The 19,604-nt window shown below is 35.5% G+C and overlaps 1 protein-coding gene across 1 annotated transcript; it reads left to right on the top strand.

The window, feature by feature from the left end:
• The first annotated feature begins 13,672 nt into the window (after positions 1 to 13,672).
• LOC129893284 (stress-response A/B barrel domain-containing protein UP3-like) lies at positions 13,673 to 14,674 on the top strand. The gene has a single exon (XM_055968794.1). The coding sequence runs from the start codon at positions 13,761 to 13,763 to the stop codon at positions 14,559 to 14,561; it is 801 nt and encodes a 266-aa protein (XP_055824769.1). The 5' UTR covers positions 13,673 to 13,760; the 3' UTR covers positions 14,562 to 14,674.
• Positions 14,675 to 19,604: the final 4,930 nt, after the last annotated feature.

The following is a 19,604-nucleotide window of genomic DNA, read 5'->3' as shown; positions in this document are numbered from 1 at the left end:
GATAACCCACCAAATTTGACATTCTAGACTCAACAACACGATCAAAATTTTCATACGAGGTTATTACGACTAAATGTGAATTCTACTTCCAAGGGCCATTTTTAACCAAAATCCACCAAGGGGCTCAAAATGAGTCTGGAACCCTCGAGAGTCGAATGCACGGTCGTTCTAGACCAAATTTGATATTCTAAAGCTAGTTATACTGTCAAAATTTTCATTCGGCATATTTTCTAATAATATTGACCAAAGTCAACTTTTGGCCAATTTTAGAGGATGAAATGCTAGATGGTTTAAACTCGCACTGAAAGGCTCAAAACTCGATCCAACCATACGTTAGGCTATTTCAAAGTTGATAGGACTATCCAAATTTTTTATGAGGTTGTTTTCCCATAGTTTTGACCAAAGTTAACTTTTCAAGTTATAAAGACATCAAAACACAAAAAGCTGCATAAAAATCTAGACGAAAGACCATGCGATCAAGCTACCAATGCCAACATAGGAAGGCTCTAAATATTGAAATGGAAGTAATATAAGGAAAATGACCTGGAGGGTCATTACACATCCTTCTATTCAGTGGTTCATACGGACAGAGGGACTAAAGTCCATACATACGTGCCTGTTTTTGATCCATGACTTCCACAATTAATCCTTTAGGATCTTCTCCGACATGGTACCATAGATGCATATACAAATACATTAGTATAGAAAAGGTCAAAAATATCCTCGACCAATCAATAAGTGGTAAGAAAAGGGTCAACTACACGCTTTGTCAAACACCATATAGTACGGTGAGGTTCTAATAGGTGTCTTGTACGCAGTCCAATAAGCCCACAATGCTTCATCTAGTTTGAGTGACCAATCTTTTCTTGTACCATTCACAGTCTTTTGGAGGATTTGCTTCACCTCTCGATTAGATACCTCGACTTGCCAGCTTGTTTGGGGTCATATGCTGTCATCACCTTGTGCCAAACAGCAAACTTAGCTATAAGAATTTTTATAGTCTGATTAATGTAATGCTTATCTCCATCGATGATGATGGCTCTTGGAGTGCCGAACCTTGTGAAGATATACTTCTTTAGAATTTGACTTACCACTTTTGAATCATTAGTGGGCAGTACATACTAAAAAATAACCTTAGTATGTACCAGGTATGATTGAAATTTTTTAAATGCATAGACTAGTGCAAGCATTACCTTTTCTGTGACAATGTAGTTTGCTTAGGCTAAGTCGAGAGTCTTGCTAGCATAGTATATAGAGTGAAAGATCTTCTCCTTTCTTTAACCTAGGACAGCTCCTACTACTATGTCACTAGCATTCCATATGAGCTCAAAGGGTAACTCCCAATCAGAAGCTATCAAGATTAGGGCTTCTGTCAGCCTCGTCATTAGGAGGTTGAACGCCTGCATACAATTCACCTCTTTTTCAAGTAGGCTACAGATGGGCCTGATGATCTTTGAAAAATCGTTGATGAACCTCCTATAAAAAATAGCATGCCCCAAGAAGCTGTGAACACTCTTAAACGAAATTGGAGGTGGTAGTTTCTCAATCACTTCAATCTAGGCTTTATCTACCTCTAGCCCTTCTTTGGACACTTTGTGGCCTAACACAATCCCCTTCTTCACTAGAAAATGACATTTTTCCTAGTTTACGATAACATTGATCTTCTCACATCTTGCTAAAACCTTTTCTAAGTTTTGTAAACAAAGATCAAAAGACTCGCCAAAGACTGAGAAGTCATCCATGAAAATTTCTACAAAATCCTCCACCATATCATGGAAGATTGCCATCATGCATCTTTGGAACATGGTAGGAGCATTGCATAGTCCAAATGGCATATGCTTGAAGGCATATGTCCCATAAGGTCATATGAAAGTAGTCTTTTCCTAGTCCTCCGACGCAATGGTGATCTGATTATAGCTTGAATACCCATCCAGGAAGAAATAGTACTCTTGTCTAGTCAACCTATCTAACATCTGATCAATGAATAAGACTGAGTAATGGTCTTTTCTTGTGGAATCATTAAAACTCCTATAGGCCATGCAAATGAGCTATCTAGTGATTGTTCTGGTGGGGATTAACTCATTTTTTTCATTAGTGATCACAGTCATCCCACCTTTTTTTGGCAGACAATGGACTGGACTGACCCACTTGCCATCTGAAATGGGGTATATGATTCCTGCATATAACCACTTAATTAACTCTTTTATCACCACATCTTTCATGACAAGATTTAGTCTGTGTTATGGCTGTGAGCCTGGCTTATGCTCCTCTTCCATGAAGATTTTGTGCATACACAAGTTGGGCTAATCCCATGTATCTCAACCATCTACCATCCTATTGCTTTCTTACATCTTTTAGAACCTCTAAACTGCTTTGACCTGCACTTCAGACAAAGAAGTGAAAATTATTTTTTTGCAGCTATATTGTAATTTAAAACTATTTTTTTGTTGTCATATTTTAATTTAGTTTTTGTATCTGTAAAAATATTTCGCGGTATGTATAATACATTATACAAGAAAAGTAATGAGAAAAATAAATTTGATCATCAAAAAGATAAATTAAAAATGTACCGTTGAATCAAAAAAATCAAAAAAAAAACATATGTGAGAAGAATCAAATATACCCCTATATGCAGTTATTTAATACTAAGGGTAGAAATAAAAGGACATTAAAAATTTCTTAAATTTCATAAATCGGATAAGTAAATTAAAACTACTATTTTTAGAATGAGAGTCAAGTAATATAAATGGCGGTGGATATTCTCCTCTATATAAATAAACAAGTTTGATTGACATTGATGGAGTATTACATAAATTATAATATAAAATAATTTAAAATCTAAATAATACAATCTTTAAAAAATTATCCTTAATTAAATTAATTATTTGTATTTTCTACATTGAAATACATTTGTATAGTTATTATTCTCTGCTATTTTCACTTGTATAAATAAATATTAGATTTTTGATTATTATTAATAAAATTAATTTTCTCATTATGCTAATTTACTTCATTATAGAACATCATTAACTTATATACTTAATTAGTATTTTTTTCACTTTTTTGTCCAAAAATAATGTTTATGCTTTTATGAAAATTTGTTACATTAAATAAAAAAATAAAAATATCACAATTTCTAAAGAAGTAAAAACAAATCGATAATGAAAGGGTATAATAGGCATTTTAAAAATTTAATTAGGATAAAGGGGGGAGTTTGATTATTGTTCAAAGTTAAGGTGGAAGTTTGATTTTAAAAGCAAAGTTGGGGGTGAAAATAATTTTCACCCCTTGTTTTATGAGTAGCTAAATATAGCTAGATAGGAGTGTGTGTGCTTGATAGGAGTGTAAAACCCCGAATTGGTTGTCACGACCCCGACCCGCCATGACTGGCACCCATTCTAACTCTCCGGAGGGAGAACCATTCTAATAAGCCCCACAATAATAATCGCAAGGTTTACACAAGCTTAAAGATATAAAAGCAAGATTAAATCAAATATAAATTCTCAGTTCCCATAAACTCATAAACCAACTAGTTATAAACTCAAAATATACGAAAGTAAATACATTCTAGGAACTGAAAGTCATCGTACCAAAACTCTAAAACTAACAAGTCTAGAACAGAAGTACAACTCCAAGTAGAAACCAGTAACAACAAAACCATTGTCTGAATATCTCTGTCCTAGAAAAGAAAAGGGACTAGAAATAACGATGGAGTTCGCGACAGCCTAAAGGAACAATTCACCCTTAAACTCGAAAACACAATCACTCCTCTAGACGAAGTCTCTCCACAGCCGGCTGAATATGCCCTGTACTCAACAAAAGGCAGAGCAAGAATAGTATCTATACACAAAAACAAAGTGCACTGGTTGGATCACGCGGTTAGTCAGTAAGCAGATCATAGACAAGTAAATTCAACATAATAGGCATATACATATACAGAATAAGTCAACTAATCTCAAGTTCAACCATATTCAGCATATCACAACTCAATATCTTCCATATGCTATAATTTCACACAAGGGTCCTCTCAAGGGACCTACAAATAAAAAAACTTTGTATCAGAATATGACACCCGATACAAATATATGTCAGAATGTGACACCCAATCCAAATATGTGTTGGAATGTGACACCCAATCCAAGCATACCACAATCACAAATACATTCAGTATTTACAGTTTTATATCACCAAGAATGGGTTCATCACAAAAACAGGTTAACAAGTGGTCATTTCACATATAATCTAGTATGTTTCCCTATTCATATACACACATGCATATCATGAAGCAATTTAACAAGTATATGAAACACATACGAGAAACTAGACCATCACCTACCTTAATTTCAAGCTTCAACAACCTTATAATGCAAGAGTCTTCCCTTTCTAGGTTCGTTCTTCTCGTTCTTGGTCTAGAAAATAGTAAATATATATAAAGAATCAATGCAATGGCCTAACTATCATGAAATATAGTACAATTCACACCCTAGGACAAAACAATGATCCTAACCTCACCTTAGGGCTATTTTCCACCATTAGTTTTCAGTTCAACCCCCCCAGCGACTACCAACCATACTTTCTAGGTTCTTAAAGTATGAATTTAAGAAGTAAAATTCTTACCTTAAGTGTGTAAATCTGTGAAAAATTGGTAGAATTCGCCCTAGGTCACCTCTTGAAATTTTAGAAACTGATTTTGCAGAAAAAATTATTTCTGTGGTTTTTCATAATTTAAGTCGTGACTATCCCACTCTGACAGGACCCATCCTACTCTGGCGGCCCCGCTCTAAAGAAATATGCAAAAATAGTGAGCTCGAAGTTTGTGCTCCAAGCCCCCATTTGACAATATAATCCCTTCCAAGGATGTATTAAAATAGTTCATTCATGCCAAATTTGATTCTAGAAGTTTTACTCGCCCGAATGTGATTCTACGAAGCCATAAATGCTCTGTATCGTCTTGGCTATCAGCCTGTCTAATCAAATTAGAGATTTGACCTTCCATCATTCACATGACCACACTAGACTTTACTTGACTCAAAATTCGCCCGAGTCGCTTAGGCTAAATTTTTCCAAAGTTACTACCCGAAGTTTTCTTGCCCGAGAATACTTCCCCATTGGCCTATTCCTAATAATGGGGATAGGTTATTATAATAGATACTAATTTACCCATCACTCATCCTCGAGTAACTAATTAGGAAAACAAGGCTAAAGTAAACATAGAGCAGTACTTGTTTCGTCGAACAGTTGAGGATACTTTACTCGCATGTCTTTATCAATCTCCCAAGTAGCTTTCTCTACTGAACAATATTTACATTGCACTGTAACCGTATTGATCTCCTTAGTCCTTAACTTCTGGATATCACGATCAAGAATTGCAACTGGCTCCTCATCATATTGAAGTTCCTTGTCTAATAACACCGAGTCCCATTTAATGATGTAACCCCCATCTTCATGGTACTTTTTTAGCATGGACATATGGAACACCGGGTGTACCCTAGACAAGCTAGGTGGTAAAGCCAATCTGTACGCCACTGGCCCTACACAGTCAAGAATTTCAAAAGGGTCAATATAGCGAGGGCTGAGTTTGCCTTTCTTGACAAATCTCATCACCCTTTTAATGGGTGATACTTTTAGAAGTACTTATTCATCCGCATCGAATGTCATATCCCTTAATTTTCAGTCAGCGTATTTCTTCTAAGACTTTGAGTTACTAGAATCTTAGCTTGGATGCTTCTTACCTTATCCTGAGCATCCCTCACTAAGTCAACTCTCTATGGCTCCACTTCCATAGCTTCAAACCACTTTATGGAAGACCTGCATCCCCTCCCATACAGGGCTTTGAATGGTGCCATATCAATATTAGAGTGGTAGCTATTGTTGTAGGAGAACTTACACAAGGAAAAAAACTTATCCCAATGTCCTCCGAAGTCTATCACACATGCCCTCAACATATCTTCCAAACCAGAATGTGAAGCATCACAATAAATAATGAAGTATTTACCTTCGACCGGTAGGGTCAGAATTGGTGTTGTGGTCATAAGAGTCTTGAGCTTTTGGAAGCTCTCTTCACACTTGTCAGTCCACTCGAATATCACTTCCTTTTAAGTCAACTTGGTCAAGTGAGTAGCAATAGAAACAAAGTTTTTTACGAACCGACAATAGTAACTGGCTAGCCCCACAAAACTTCTAACCTCGATCACAGAACTGAGCCTAGCCCAATTCTTAACTGCCTTAATTTTTTGTGGGTCAATCATTATCCCTTCTTTTGAAACAACATGGCCTAAAAAGTCAACTGAAGGCAGCCAAAATTCACACTTAAACAATTTTGCATACAACTTTTGTCTTCCCAAAACACCTAACACAATTCGAAGGTGATATGCATGTTCCTGTTTACTCTTTAAATACACCAATATATCATCAATAAACATTATCATGAATGAATCCACGAACAGTTTGAACACCCCATTCATCAAACTCATGAAGGCTGCAGGTGCATTGGTCAACCCAAAGGACATTACTAAAAATTTATAATGCCCATATCTGGTCCTAAAAGCTATTTTGGGCACATCCTCAGGCCTAAATTTTAACTGGTGATACCCATACCTGAGATCAATCTTTGAGAAGACTGAAGCACCTTGTAACTGGTCAAAAAGGTCATCAATATGAGGCAAAGGATATTTATTTCTGATGGTGACCTTATTCAGTTGTTGTAGTCAATGCACATTCTCAAACTACCATCTTTTTTCTTGACAAACAACATTGGATCACCCTAAGAGGAAGCACTAGAGCGAATGAACCCCTTGTCAAGAAGCTCCTGAATCTGAGACTTAAGCTATCTCAACTCTGTCGGAGCCATGGTAGGGAGGAATGGAAATTGGACGGGTACCTAGCTCTAGATCAATTTAGAAATCTATATCTCGATCAGGAGGCATACCAGGCAAGTCTGAAGGGAAAACTTTTGGAAATTCACACACTACTGGACTAGACTCAATAGTAGGAAACTCACCTCCACATTTCGAATATAGGCCAAGTAAGCCAAACAACCCTACCCTAAAAATTTTCTAGCCTGGAGAAAGGATATAACCTTAGCTGTCTTAGGCTTGTACACCCCTTCTCAATAACCTTTCCCTCCCCAGAATCTCTAGATCCACAATTTTTACATTACAATTAAGTACAACAAAGTAGGGGGACAATAGAACAAGCACGATACACATAGGTGACTATGACTGACTCTCCAAAAGGGGTAGAAACATGAATAGGGGCATCCAATATATCACACTGTGCATCAAAACCCAAGGCATATTTTACAAAAAAATAAGAATAAGTGGAATCCGGATCAAACAGAACAGTAGTCATCCGGTCACAGAAAAGAATAATACCTGTGATAACTGCATCAGATGCCTCTACCTTGGTCTTACCCGGAAATGCATAAAACTGAGCCCGATCAACCTGACAGGCTACCTCTTTGCTTGGATGGGCTGCTCCTCGACTTGCACTGCCATTACCTCGGCCCCCATAACTTCTCAAATTTACTTCTCGCCCAACCTATTGACATTCTCTACCATTGCTCCCTATAGCTTCTAAGACCACTGCTCTGGCATAATAGGATGTTGAAACTGTCCCGCGAGAGTGAGGGAACTCCCTTCGTATATGGCCTGGCTCTCTACAATTAAAACAACCTCGATCAAAAGACGGGTGGCTACCTAGAAATAATTTTCCCTGACCCTCATAGGCCAGATGCTATTGTGGAGTACCTGAAAAACTGCAAGTAAAAGTGAGCAGTGCTGACTGAATTGGCTGGGCAGGAATCACCGGCCTGCCTGACCCTCTAGAATAGGATCCTTGGAAGTTACTTGCACTCTCGGGATTCTTAGCTAAAACTTTAGCCTGCCCATCTTTCTTCATACCTTCAACCTTCTTAACAAAGTCTGTGACTTCATTGAAACTCCTTCCTAACGAAGTCATATGAATAGAAAGTACCTGCAACTCAGGGTTCAACCCCTTCACGAACAACCTGATCCTCTCCTCCTTTATAGTGATCAGTTGAGTAGCATACCTAGAAAATGCATGAAATTTGGCCTTATAAGCAGACACCGATAACGCTCTCTACTCAAGTGCCTAAAATCATCCTTCTTTTTGTCCCTCAAAGTATGGGGCACATACTTTTCTAGGAACAGAGCATGGAACTGAACCCAAGTGAGTGGGGGCAAAGAAAACGAACGGCACTCCATACACATAAGCCCTCCACCACTGCTTGGCCTCACCCTATAGTTGAAAAGTCACAAACTCCACTTCATGTTGATACACTATACCCAGCTTATGCAATCTCTCATAGCAATCAAAAATAAATTCATAGGCATCTTCATTTTCAGTACCATGAAAGACTGGAGGTTTGAGCTTGAGAAACTTGGTGAGCATGTCATGCTCAGTACTAGTCATCATAGGACCCATTAATGGCCTGAAAAATACATTTGTGCCTACCACCTCATCTGTTGGTTGAGCTGCAACAACAAACGGAAGAGTAACAAGAGCAGGTGCTGCAGGCATGGTAAGAATGGCGCTAGTGCCAGCCAGTCAACTCAGAAAGGCTATGATCTACTAAGCTAATATTGGATCCAGAAAGGGAATACCAGCAGCCCCAGTTTGGGTGTCTTCCTCCTGTTCAACCTGCTCTTGCTCTTCTTCAACTTCCATTTCTCCTTTGAAGTCATTCTGGGGAGCAGGAGGGGCCTCGCCTACCGACACCTCCTCAATGGGAACTTCCACTCTGGTAGGTACTGCTCTACCTCTGCCCCTGCCTCGCCTCCCTCTCCTCCCTAAAATTAATTGAATGACATGGATATATTGTTGTCTTGAAGTTTTAATCTAAAAAAATTAGTGATTGCAAACATTGATTGAGATCTCTAACATATTTTGGCTGAAAAAGCAAAATAGAGTTGGGTAAGATTCAATAGTGAGGAAATATTGAAATTACTCTATGGGTTTGAGACAGAGATGAGATAATTCGCATAATTTCTCATTTAATGATGCAAACTAGGGATAGTTCATCTCCTCAAGCAATGTTTGGTGTTTTGTTTGAAAGGGTCTTAGTGTTCGAAAGAAATTGAGGCACATACTTTGATAGTTTGGGAGAATATCAAAGCATATCGTAGAACAAGAGTTTTCTATGTACCAATATCTTTTGTTAAAGTTAATCTTAGCCTATTCGAGTTAAAACCCCAAACGCTATGCACACACCCCTTGTTCTTTCCAATCTTGATAAACAAAGTTGTTATAATTCTCTATTTTTAGTACTTGATAGTGATAAATTGTAGTTGTTTGCTAAACCCTCCATCTATATATATATATAAGAACTATATAAGAACTATAATTGCTAATTGGTTTGAGTTGTTGAATCAATTGAAGAAGAGTCCTATCTGCCAGTCCTTGTAGTTCGATCCCGACCTCATAAGTTGGGTATTATTTTGCAAACGAACGCCTATGCTTTGAAATATGAGACATAGTTGAGCATTCATCATCAAAAAATTAACCTAATCGGACACCTATAAGCTCAGAAGGTACAAGTAACAACCATAACCCAATCGACCCCCCATAAGACCGGCAAGTCCAAATATCAACCAATATACTAGTGATAGGCGATGCATATGAATACAAGTTATGCAGTAAAAACTATAGTACCATCTGTAACCAGTGTCATTTATAACAAGTGTCAACTGAAACAAAGCATATACGCCTACTCCAGCCCTCGGCTAGTAAGGTAGGACCTTGCAACTCTCTCGTCCGTTTTAATGTTTTCACTTTTTTGTCCAAAAATAATATTTATGCTTTTATGAAAATTTGTTACATTAAATAAAAAAATAAAAATATCATGATTTCTAAAAAAATAAAAATAATTGATAATGCAAGGGTATAATAGGCATTTTAAAAATTTAATTAGGATAAAGGGGGGAGTTTGATTATTGTTCAAAGTTAAGGTGGGAGTTTGATTTTAAAAGCAAAGTTGAGGGTGAAAATGATTTTCACCCCTTTTTTTATGAGTAGCTAAATATAGCTAGATAGGAGTGTGTGCGCTTGATAGGGGTGTAAAACCCCGAATTGGTTGTCACGACCCCGACCCGCCATGACTGACACACATTCTAACTCTCCGATGGGAGAACCATTCAAATAAGCCCCACAACAATAATCGCAAGGTCTACACAAGCTTAAAGATGCAGAGCTAACGAACCGTCAGAAATAGAGGCCTTATTCCTGGAGTTTTGATCAAAACCAACCATACAAACTCCAGAAGCTCCAAAACATGGAAATTTACACAAAATTCAAACAAACAACCCGATGACCGAATTGTCAGTCCCAACAAGTCATAAAAGACTTGAATCACTACAAAAAAGCTCTAATTGTTGAAAAATCGAAAAATAAAGAAAATGACCTAGAGGGTCATTACATTTCAATATTTCAAAACTACCCTTAAAACAAATGAACTTTTGAATAGAAGAGTACAGATTTTTGCTAAATAAGTGGGACCAAAATTTATATTACTTTGAAAGCATACAAGTTCTTAGAAATGTTGATTGAACTTTTTTGTCCCTCATTAAAAGGTTTTATGATAGACAGTTTTCATTTTATTATTTTCTCAAATAATCATTTTTATAATATCTAAAATTGAGGAGTCCTAAAATATATGGTCAGAAAAAACTAAATATATGGTAAGAAGTATAAGGATAATTAATAATTAATGAGTCCTAAAATATATGATAAAAGCATAATATATTTTAAACAAAATCCATCACCAAAAGATAGATAATAAAATAAAATCACGTTAGAAAATATTAGGAATTTTACCATCATATCTTGGCCTAAACAAACTTACATTTTATTTCTTTTGGGTATCTAAGTCAAATATAATTTTTAGGAATTTTGTGATGGCAATATAACATGGTAAACAAATAAATAAATTAAAGAATTAAAAATATTTTAGAAAAAGTTTCACGTTTTTTTTAAATAACTTTTTAACCTTCATATAATTTTTTTTGTCATTTATATAGATATAACATTTATTTAAATTCATTTGCCATTTTTTAATTATCTTGTTTTTCCTATAGATAGTTTTATATATTGACGTTAGATACACGTATACTATAGTACTATAATAAAATATTGATAGTCACATTCAACATTTTTCAAATTCTTTTTGAAATTGACTAAAAGAAAAAGTGTCGAGAGGAGTGTTTTTTTTTTCCAATTTGAATAAACATTTAAGGGTCTTTTGGTAGCTAGTTTGAAAGTGAGTTATACATGTATTAATCCTACCTAAGTAATACCACATTTATGAGTCATTTGGTTACAGTATAAGAATCAGTCTAATACATGAATAACTTGTTTATTCATATATTAATTCTAAATATTGCTTGGTTTGTAAATAGAATACAAGTTATTCTTGTATTAAATTTATACAATATTTGGTTGGTAAGTTTCAAATGTTGTATAAAAGTTATTCATGTATTAATTTATATGGTGTTTGATTGTATTTTAGTAATTCAACATAATTAATACTCACATTACTTATAAGAATATCTATGTATAATTTGGAAAAAGTTATGTGGATATTAGTTATACATGAATTAAAATAATAAAATTATATATTTACTCCTAATTTCTTTACTTATTTGTTTGTAAATACTGAAACTTTTGATCAAAATAAACTATTATTTAAACTAATTTACCAAAATAATATGTTTTTAATTTATACATGAATTAAAATAATAAAATTATATATTTACTCCTAATTTCTTTACTTATTTGTTTGTAAATACTGAAACTTTTGATCAAAATAAACTATTATTTAAACTAATTTACCAAAATAATATGTTTTTAATTTATTTTTTTACAAAATCAGCATAAACGTATTTTTCAGTAACATTTTAGGGTATATTTTATTTTAAAAAGTTCAATTGTATAAAATAGTATATCTGACGGCATTAACTTAATAAATATTACTATGAATAATATTTTTAGCATAATATATTACGACACGTTTTACACCCAGAACATTAATCACAGTAACGTTTCTTTATGTTACGGTTGCATTCACGTGCTATCTTTAAGCTACTACTACAGTTCAACATGTTGACTTCACCATTTACTGAAAATCTGAAAACATTAGATGATACTCCAAACTAGTACATTGCTATCAAGATTTTGGATGCTAAACGGATTATTTTTTTAAGCAAAAACAAAATTAAGAAAAGATATGCAATAAACATTAAGAAGAAATAACTGATACATTCACAGAACTATAATAGCTAATTGAAAGGAAATTAATACAACTAAAAATTTCTGAACAACTAAAGAGCAACTGATACATTATCAAGAAATAACTCTGTAGTAAATGGTGAAGTCAACACGTTGAACCATCATAGTAGCTTAAAGATAGCACATCAAGGCAACAATAACATAAGAAACGTTACTATGACTAACATTTTAGGTATAAAACGTTAATCACAGTAACACGTATTATAAAACGTTACTCACAATAGCGTATTTTGCTAAAAACATTACTCATAGTAGCACTTCTTAAGTCAACGCCGTCAGCAATACTATTATACATAGTTGAATTTTTTTTGAATAAAATATATCCTAAAATATTACTGAGAAATATGTTTATACTAATTTTGTATTTTTTTTAAAAACGTATTAGTTTGGTAAATTAGTTTCAATAATGGCTTAATTTGATCAAAAATACGTAATTAATGTATATTAATTTACAGGATTGGGGAGGTCGACTAAGTTGTTTATGTTCCTCATGTTTTTTGGCTTCATCATTTTTATCCCCGTGTTATATTATTTCTACATCGTAGTTTTTAGTTAATTGTGATACTTTAGTATATTTTCGCTTGTTTATCAAGTATATTATCGAAGGGGAGCCTTGCAGTAACTGGTAAAGTTGTTGTCATGTGATCAGGAGGTAACAGGTTCAAGCCTTAGAAACAGCCTCTGGCAGAAAATGCAAGGTAGGGTCAGGCCCTTCTCCAGAACCCGCGCATAGCGGGAGCTTTAGTGCAATGGGCTGTCCTTTATCAAGTATATTATCATTTTCGATTTTTATAGTTTCAGATTTTTTTTAAAAGTATATTAATTTATAATAAATTAAATATTTAATAAGGAATAATTTATGTATTGTAACTTTTACATAACTAAATCATACATAAATATACCTACATAACTAAATCATACTTAACTTATACTTACATAAATAATACCTACATAAGTAAATTCTACTTCAAAGTAGGGTTAACATAACAAACCAACACTCAAAAAAATTATTAAATCCTACCTAAATTAATCCTGCATAAATAAATCCTACATAACTAAATCATGCTTTATTAAAATCTGTATAACTAAACTCTGCATTATTAATACATACATAGTTAATACATGTATTTCTAATACGTGCATAACTCTAACTAGCAACCAAACAACACCTTAGTAGTTAGTTAGAAAATAAATTATTCATATATAAATTTAATACGATATTTAATTTATAATTTAGAAAATATGAATAAATAATACATGCATAAATTATGATAATATATATATAAATAATTAATACATAAATAACTAAATTTTTGCATATAATATATAAATTTATTACTACTATATTATTAACACATATGTAACTCTAATCAACTACCGACCCCTTATTCAACAAAGGATCCAAACTTGAGTCGAGCCAACAAATCAGTCAAAATCTGCAACACAGTAGAAAAAAAATGATGCTGGCCGTTAAAACGTCAGGAACAGCAGCAGCTCGCTCTCACTTCTTATCCCCTCGCTCATTCCCTCCCACCGCCGTCGCCGTCACTCTTCGCCATCTCAAGCCTTACTCTTCACATCGTTCTATCAAAATGTCTGCTGAGCAAATCGTCGAACATGTGGTGCTCTTCAAAGCCAAGCCTGATGCTGACCCTTCAAAGCTTAACGCCATGGTCAACAACCTCAACAGCTTGACTTCTCTCAACCAAGTCATTCATCTCACTTCTGGTCCCCTTATACGCGATAGATCTTCCTCTTTTTCGTTCACTCACATACTTCATTCTCGGTACAAGTCTAAGTCGGACTTGGCTGATTACTCTGCACACCCCGACCACGTCAGCGTTGTTAAGCAATACGTCTTGCCGATGGTTGATGACATCATGGCCGTCGATTGGGTTCCGATTGAATTCTCCGGTCCGACTGGTGTGTCGCCAGGTTCGGCTATGAGGCTGACGTTTCTTAAATTGAAGGAGAATTTGGGGGGTAATGAAAAATCCCAAGTTTTGAATGCGGTTGGGGGAATCAAAGAGAAATTCCCTGGGATTGAACAGTTGACTGTTGGGGAGAATTTTTCTCCGGCTAGGGCGAAAGGTTTTTCGATTGCTTCAATTGCGGTTTTCAAGGGAGTGGACGAATTGGAAGCTTTGGAGTCGCAAACGGAGCTGGCGAATGAGCAGAAAGAGAAGGTTAAGGATTTTTTGGATGGTGTTGTTGTGGTGGATTATGCTGTTCTTCCTACTCAATCAGCTAGCCTTTGAGAAGGCTTATGATCAGCAGTTGAGGTTATTCTTGCCTCTTTCTAGAGTTAATTTCCCTATGTACTGATGATTTGCATTGAAACATGGCTAAATAAATTCAGTTATCCTTCGTAGTTGGGATGCACTGTTTTTGCGTCTTGAACTTTTCATGATGTTTCCTCTTAATTGTAGCATTTTCTCATGCTTGTCATCCAATCTAGTGTGAACTTCCTCGTTAGTATTTAGCTTCCGTAGCCAGACATAAAGGCGACTGCTGCATACACTGCACTAGTGATGTTTTAAAGGATAGTCCTTTTCCTTGACAAAATGAACTGGATTTGTGTATTTTTGTTCTAACAAAAATTGTTTGATGACTCGTGCTATATAACACTCAGAAGGAAGTGATTAAAAAAATAGGTGAAAGACGTAACGTTTAAACTGTAAAAATGACATTCAAAACAATGCGGACCATCTCCTGACCTTCAAAGCCTCTTGCAATCTTAGGATCCACCATTTCTAGTAGGCGACTTCATTTGAATATTGATTTGAAACGTACATGCTTCGACTACTAGATGTATCGGAAGAGACAACTCTTTGAATTTTAAAAAGTTCCAGAAGAATCACACGGAAAGCATAAACATCACTTTTATCGTTAAGTTGACTAAATCGAAAGTATTCAGTGTCCAAGTAACAGAATGTGCCTCCAATTTGTGTTGTTAAGTGATTTTTTTCACGAGGAACTAATCTTGAAAGGCCAAAATCAGAAACCACATCTCTATATTCTCGTCCAATAATATATTATACTTGACTTGATATCTCTGTGGAAAATAGCACAGGGAGCACGTGAATGCAAATAAGAAAGTGCCCCTACTATTTCTCCAGCAATTTCATAAGCAATGCTCCAAAGAGAGCGTGATTGTTGGTGTCCTTGAATCACTAGGAATAGCCCTAGAGCTTCCATAAAGAAAATTGAACTGTATTCAGGAAATACTTTGGCTACTTAGATAAAGAAGTGTCAGCTCTCCTCATTTTGTATTCAAATCAACTTCTCACTATCTCACGTCTTGCTAACACTTTTTGGGAACTTTAGTATCGGCTGAAAAGTATTTTTTGTATATAGCATCAGAGGCGGACCTATGTGGAAGGATGTTAACTTCGGAAAAATTATGCATATATGCTTTGAGATATAAACATATATTTTCTTAGGCACCCTTAGACAGTAAAGTAGGTTGGGTGAACTGGTTTAAATCACTGCATAGTACATCTTTCAACATGAAGGTAACTGGGTTCGGTTCTCATCTATTGCTCTCCTTGGTGTTTTCGTTTTCTTTTCATTTTTAGCTTGCAAAAGGTTAAAAAAAAACACGGAGAAGGGCGGTTGGATGATTTTGAACGTGACCTTATGGTGCAAAGTGGAGCTGACTACCATCACTCAACAAAGCAAACTTTGCAGTCAGAGTCATTTAATTAATATTTATACAAGTGCAGTTTTTGTTTTAACAAAATTATCGCACAAAATGCTTTAACTAACGGGCTCGCCTCTGTATAGCATATCACAAGTGAGGAGGACCATTTTACTTCGATCTTTCTAGTTTTAATTTAACTTAGGCACCTCAGACTTATTGGCATCTCTCTTGCTGTTCCTTTCAGTTTACCTCACTTATTTATGCAAGATAGTTAAATACTACAAAACGCGTAGTCAAAAAAGGAACAAAATGCGCTTTGAACGCATAGTCAAAAAGAAAAGTGCAATACGTGGATTTTACGCGTTTCTAATTTTCTATAAATAGAGGGCCTCTTGCCCTCATTTAGATCATCCCACAAAATACAATCCAAAAGAACAAGAACAAAAAAAGAGTTATATACGAAGATAAATATTGTAGTCTTGAGTGTCTTTTTTAGTGAGTTGTTCATTTTACAAGAGAGAAGTGTTAATTATTGTTTTCTCCTTGTATTTGAGAGCAGTGTACTTTCATATTATCATAGTAAAAGCCTTCTACCCCATGATTTTTTTTCTCTATCTGTTTGAGGGGTTTCCACGTAAAATTTTCGTGTTCAATTTACATTCATTATTTATTATCATATCAAACTTTAGTTGTAGTACTTCCTCCCCCAAACAGTGGTATCAGAGCCCACGATTATTCTATCTATTTTATGCGAAAGTACTATCTGTGAATAGTAATTTTTCATGAATAGTAAAATTTGGTGAAAAGTACTATTTGCGTGAATAGTAAATTTCAGTGACTGTACAGTTTATCATGATTTTTCGCAAAAATATTCAGAAGTAATCTAGAAGGGTGTGAAGCAAATAACAATGTCGAGTACAATAAAGTTTGAAAATAAGACAATTGAGAAAATACAATTGCTTAGCTGCAATTGAAGGCAGACCTACAAACTTTACTGATGACAGTAAGTGGAATGACATAGACAGCAACGCAGTTGCTGATCTACACTTGGTACTAGCTGATCAAGTGTTTTCTAGTATGACTGAAAAACGGACAACGAATGAAATATGAGATACTCTTACGGAATTGTATGAGGCCAAGTCTTTGCATAATAAAATCTTCTTAAAAAGAAGATTGTATACTCTTCGAATGGCAGAGTCCATGTCGGTTACTAAACACATCAATACTTTGAATACTCTGTTTTCGCAACTTACAACAATGGGTTGCAAAATAGAGGGTACTGAACGTGCAGAACTTCTACTTCAAAGTCTGCATGATTTGTATGATCAACTCATCATCAACCTGACAAACAATATGGATAGTCTAGTTTTCGATGAAATTGCAGCCGCTGTCTTAGAAGAAGAAAATCGGCGCAAAAATAAGGAAGACAGACAAGCAAGTTTGCAGGAAGCTAAAGCTTTTATGATGGTGAGAGGAAGACCAACGGAATGTGGCCCCAGTGGGAGTCACAATCATGGTAGATCTCAATCAAGAAGTAAGAAGAATATCAAGTGTTACAACTGTGGCAAGAAAGGGCACTTCAAGAAAGATTGTCGGTTCAAGAAAAAGAGTGAACACCCTGAGTCATCAAATGCTCAAGGGAATATTGCAAGTACCTCGGATGATGGAGATATTTTATGTAGTGAAGCAATATCAAATAATGAAGGCAGAAAACGTTTTACTGATGTCTGGATCATGGACATAAGAGCAACATGCTACATGTCTTCTCAGAGAGAATGGTTCCATCAATATAATTCTATCTCAAAAGGGTCTGTGTTTATGAGAGACGATCATGCTTTGGATATTATTGGTATTGGGTCCATCAAAATAAAGATGTATGATGGCACAGTACGCACCATCCAGAAGGTACGACATATAAAAGACTTGAGGAAGAATCTATTATCTTTGAGACAATTAAATGATAATGGATGTTCATATAAGGCTCATAGTGGAGTCACGAAAATATCGAAAGTAGCGTTTGTAGAGATGAAAAAAGAAAAACTTGCTGCAAATCTATATGTGCTTAAGGGTGAAACACACCAAGAATGAGAAGCATCAACCGCGTCAACAAGTTCATTTGAAGAATCAACGATGATGCGGTATCGTAAACTTGACCATATGTCGAAACGAGGTTTGAAGATTCTTACTGAGCAAAAGCTTCTTCAAGGGCTCAAAAAGGTTTCACTACCCTTTTGTGAGCATTGTGTTACCAGTAAGCAACATAGATTGAAGTTTAGCAGTTCCTCCGTTAAAAGAAAAGAAATATTAGATCTGGTCCACTCTGATGTCTAAAAAGCACCGGTGGAGTCCCTAGGAAGAGCGAAATATTTTGTGTCATTTATCGACAATTACTCCAGGAGAAGTTGAGTGTATCCAATCAAAATAAAGGCAGATGTTTTTTCAATTTTCAAAGAGTTCAAAACACGGGTGAAACTTGAATCTGAGAAAAAGATCTAGTGTTTGAGGACAAATAATGGAGAAGAATACACTGGTGATGAATTTGATAACTTCGGTAAACAAGAATGTATTAAAAGGCAGTTCACGGTGGCATATACTCCATAACAAAATGGAGTAGTAGAGCGGATGAACAGAACCTTGTTGGAACGGACAAGAGCTATGTTGGCAACTGCAGGGTTGGAAAAACAATTCTTAGAAGAAGCAGTCAAATCCGCCTGTTATGTGATCAATCGGTCACCATTAACCGCAATTGATCTGAAAATGCCAATGAGATGTGGACAGAAAAATCAGTCGATTATTCTCGCTTACATATATTTGGAAGTCCTACTTATGTTATGTACAACACCCAAGAAAAATCAAAGTTAGATCCGAAATCCAGGAAATGCATTTTCTTAGGATATGCTAATGGAGTCAAGGGGTATCGCTTGTGGAATTCCACTGCCCGCAAGGTGGTAATCAGTAGGGATGTTCTGTTTGTTGAAAAAAAGATACAAGCAAAAAAAGGTTGTACTTCGAAAGAAAAATCAGAGACTACTACAGTTGAAGTTGAAAAAATAGAAGAAGCTCTAGTTTCTTCTGAGATAGCACCAGAGCACGAAGAACAAGAGCAAGCTGAGATCAAAACTCCACAAGCTCGACGGTCAACTAGGGAGAGAAGAGAACCAGCTTGGCACTCAAATTATTTTATGGAGGGCAATGTTGCATACTATCTATTAATAGAGGATGGAGAGCCTTCAACTTTTCATGAGGCTTTGAAAGGCCAAGAATCATTTCTGTGGATGACAACAATGCAAGAAAAAATTGAAGCTCTTCATAAAAATAAAACATGAGATCTTGTTCAATTTTCACAAGGAAAGAAGACCATTGGAAACAAATGGGTCTACAAGATCAAACGCAATGGTAATGATCAAGTGGACAAGTATCATGTAAGATTAGTGGTGAAAGGATTCGCTCAGAAAGAAGGTATAGACTTCAATGAGATATTTTCTTCGGTGGTTCGACTCACAACAATTCGAGTGGTCTTGGCGATGTGTGCTACATTTGACTTGTACTTGGAGCAATTAGATGTCAAAACTGCATTTCTTCATGGAGAGCTTGAAGAAAAATTTACATGCTCCAACCAGAAGGTTTTGAAGAACAGGGAAAAGAGAACTTGGTTTGC

This window comes from Solanum dulcamara, chromosome 6 (assembly GCF_947179165.1).
Source record: "Solanum dulcamara chromosome 6, daSolDulc1.2, whole genome shotgun sequence".
NCBI classification, from domain to species: Eukaryota; Viridiplantae; Streptophyta; class Magnoliopsida; order Solanales; family Solanaceae; genus Solanum; species Solanum dulcamara.
The sequence above is the reverse complement of the archived record's forward strand: the minus strand, read 5'-3'. Positions and strand labels throughout refer to the sequence as shown.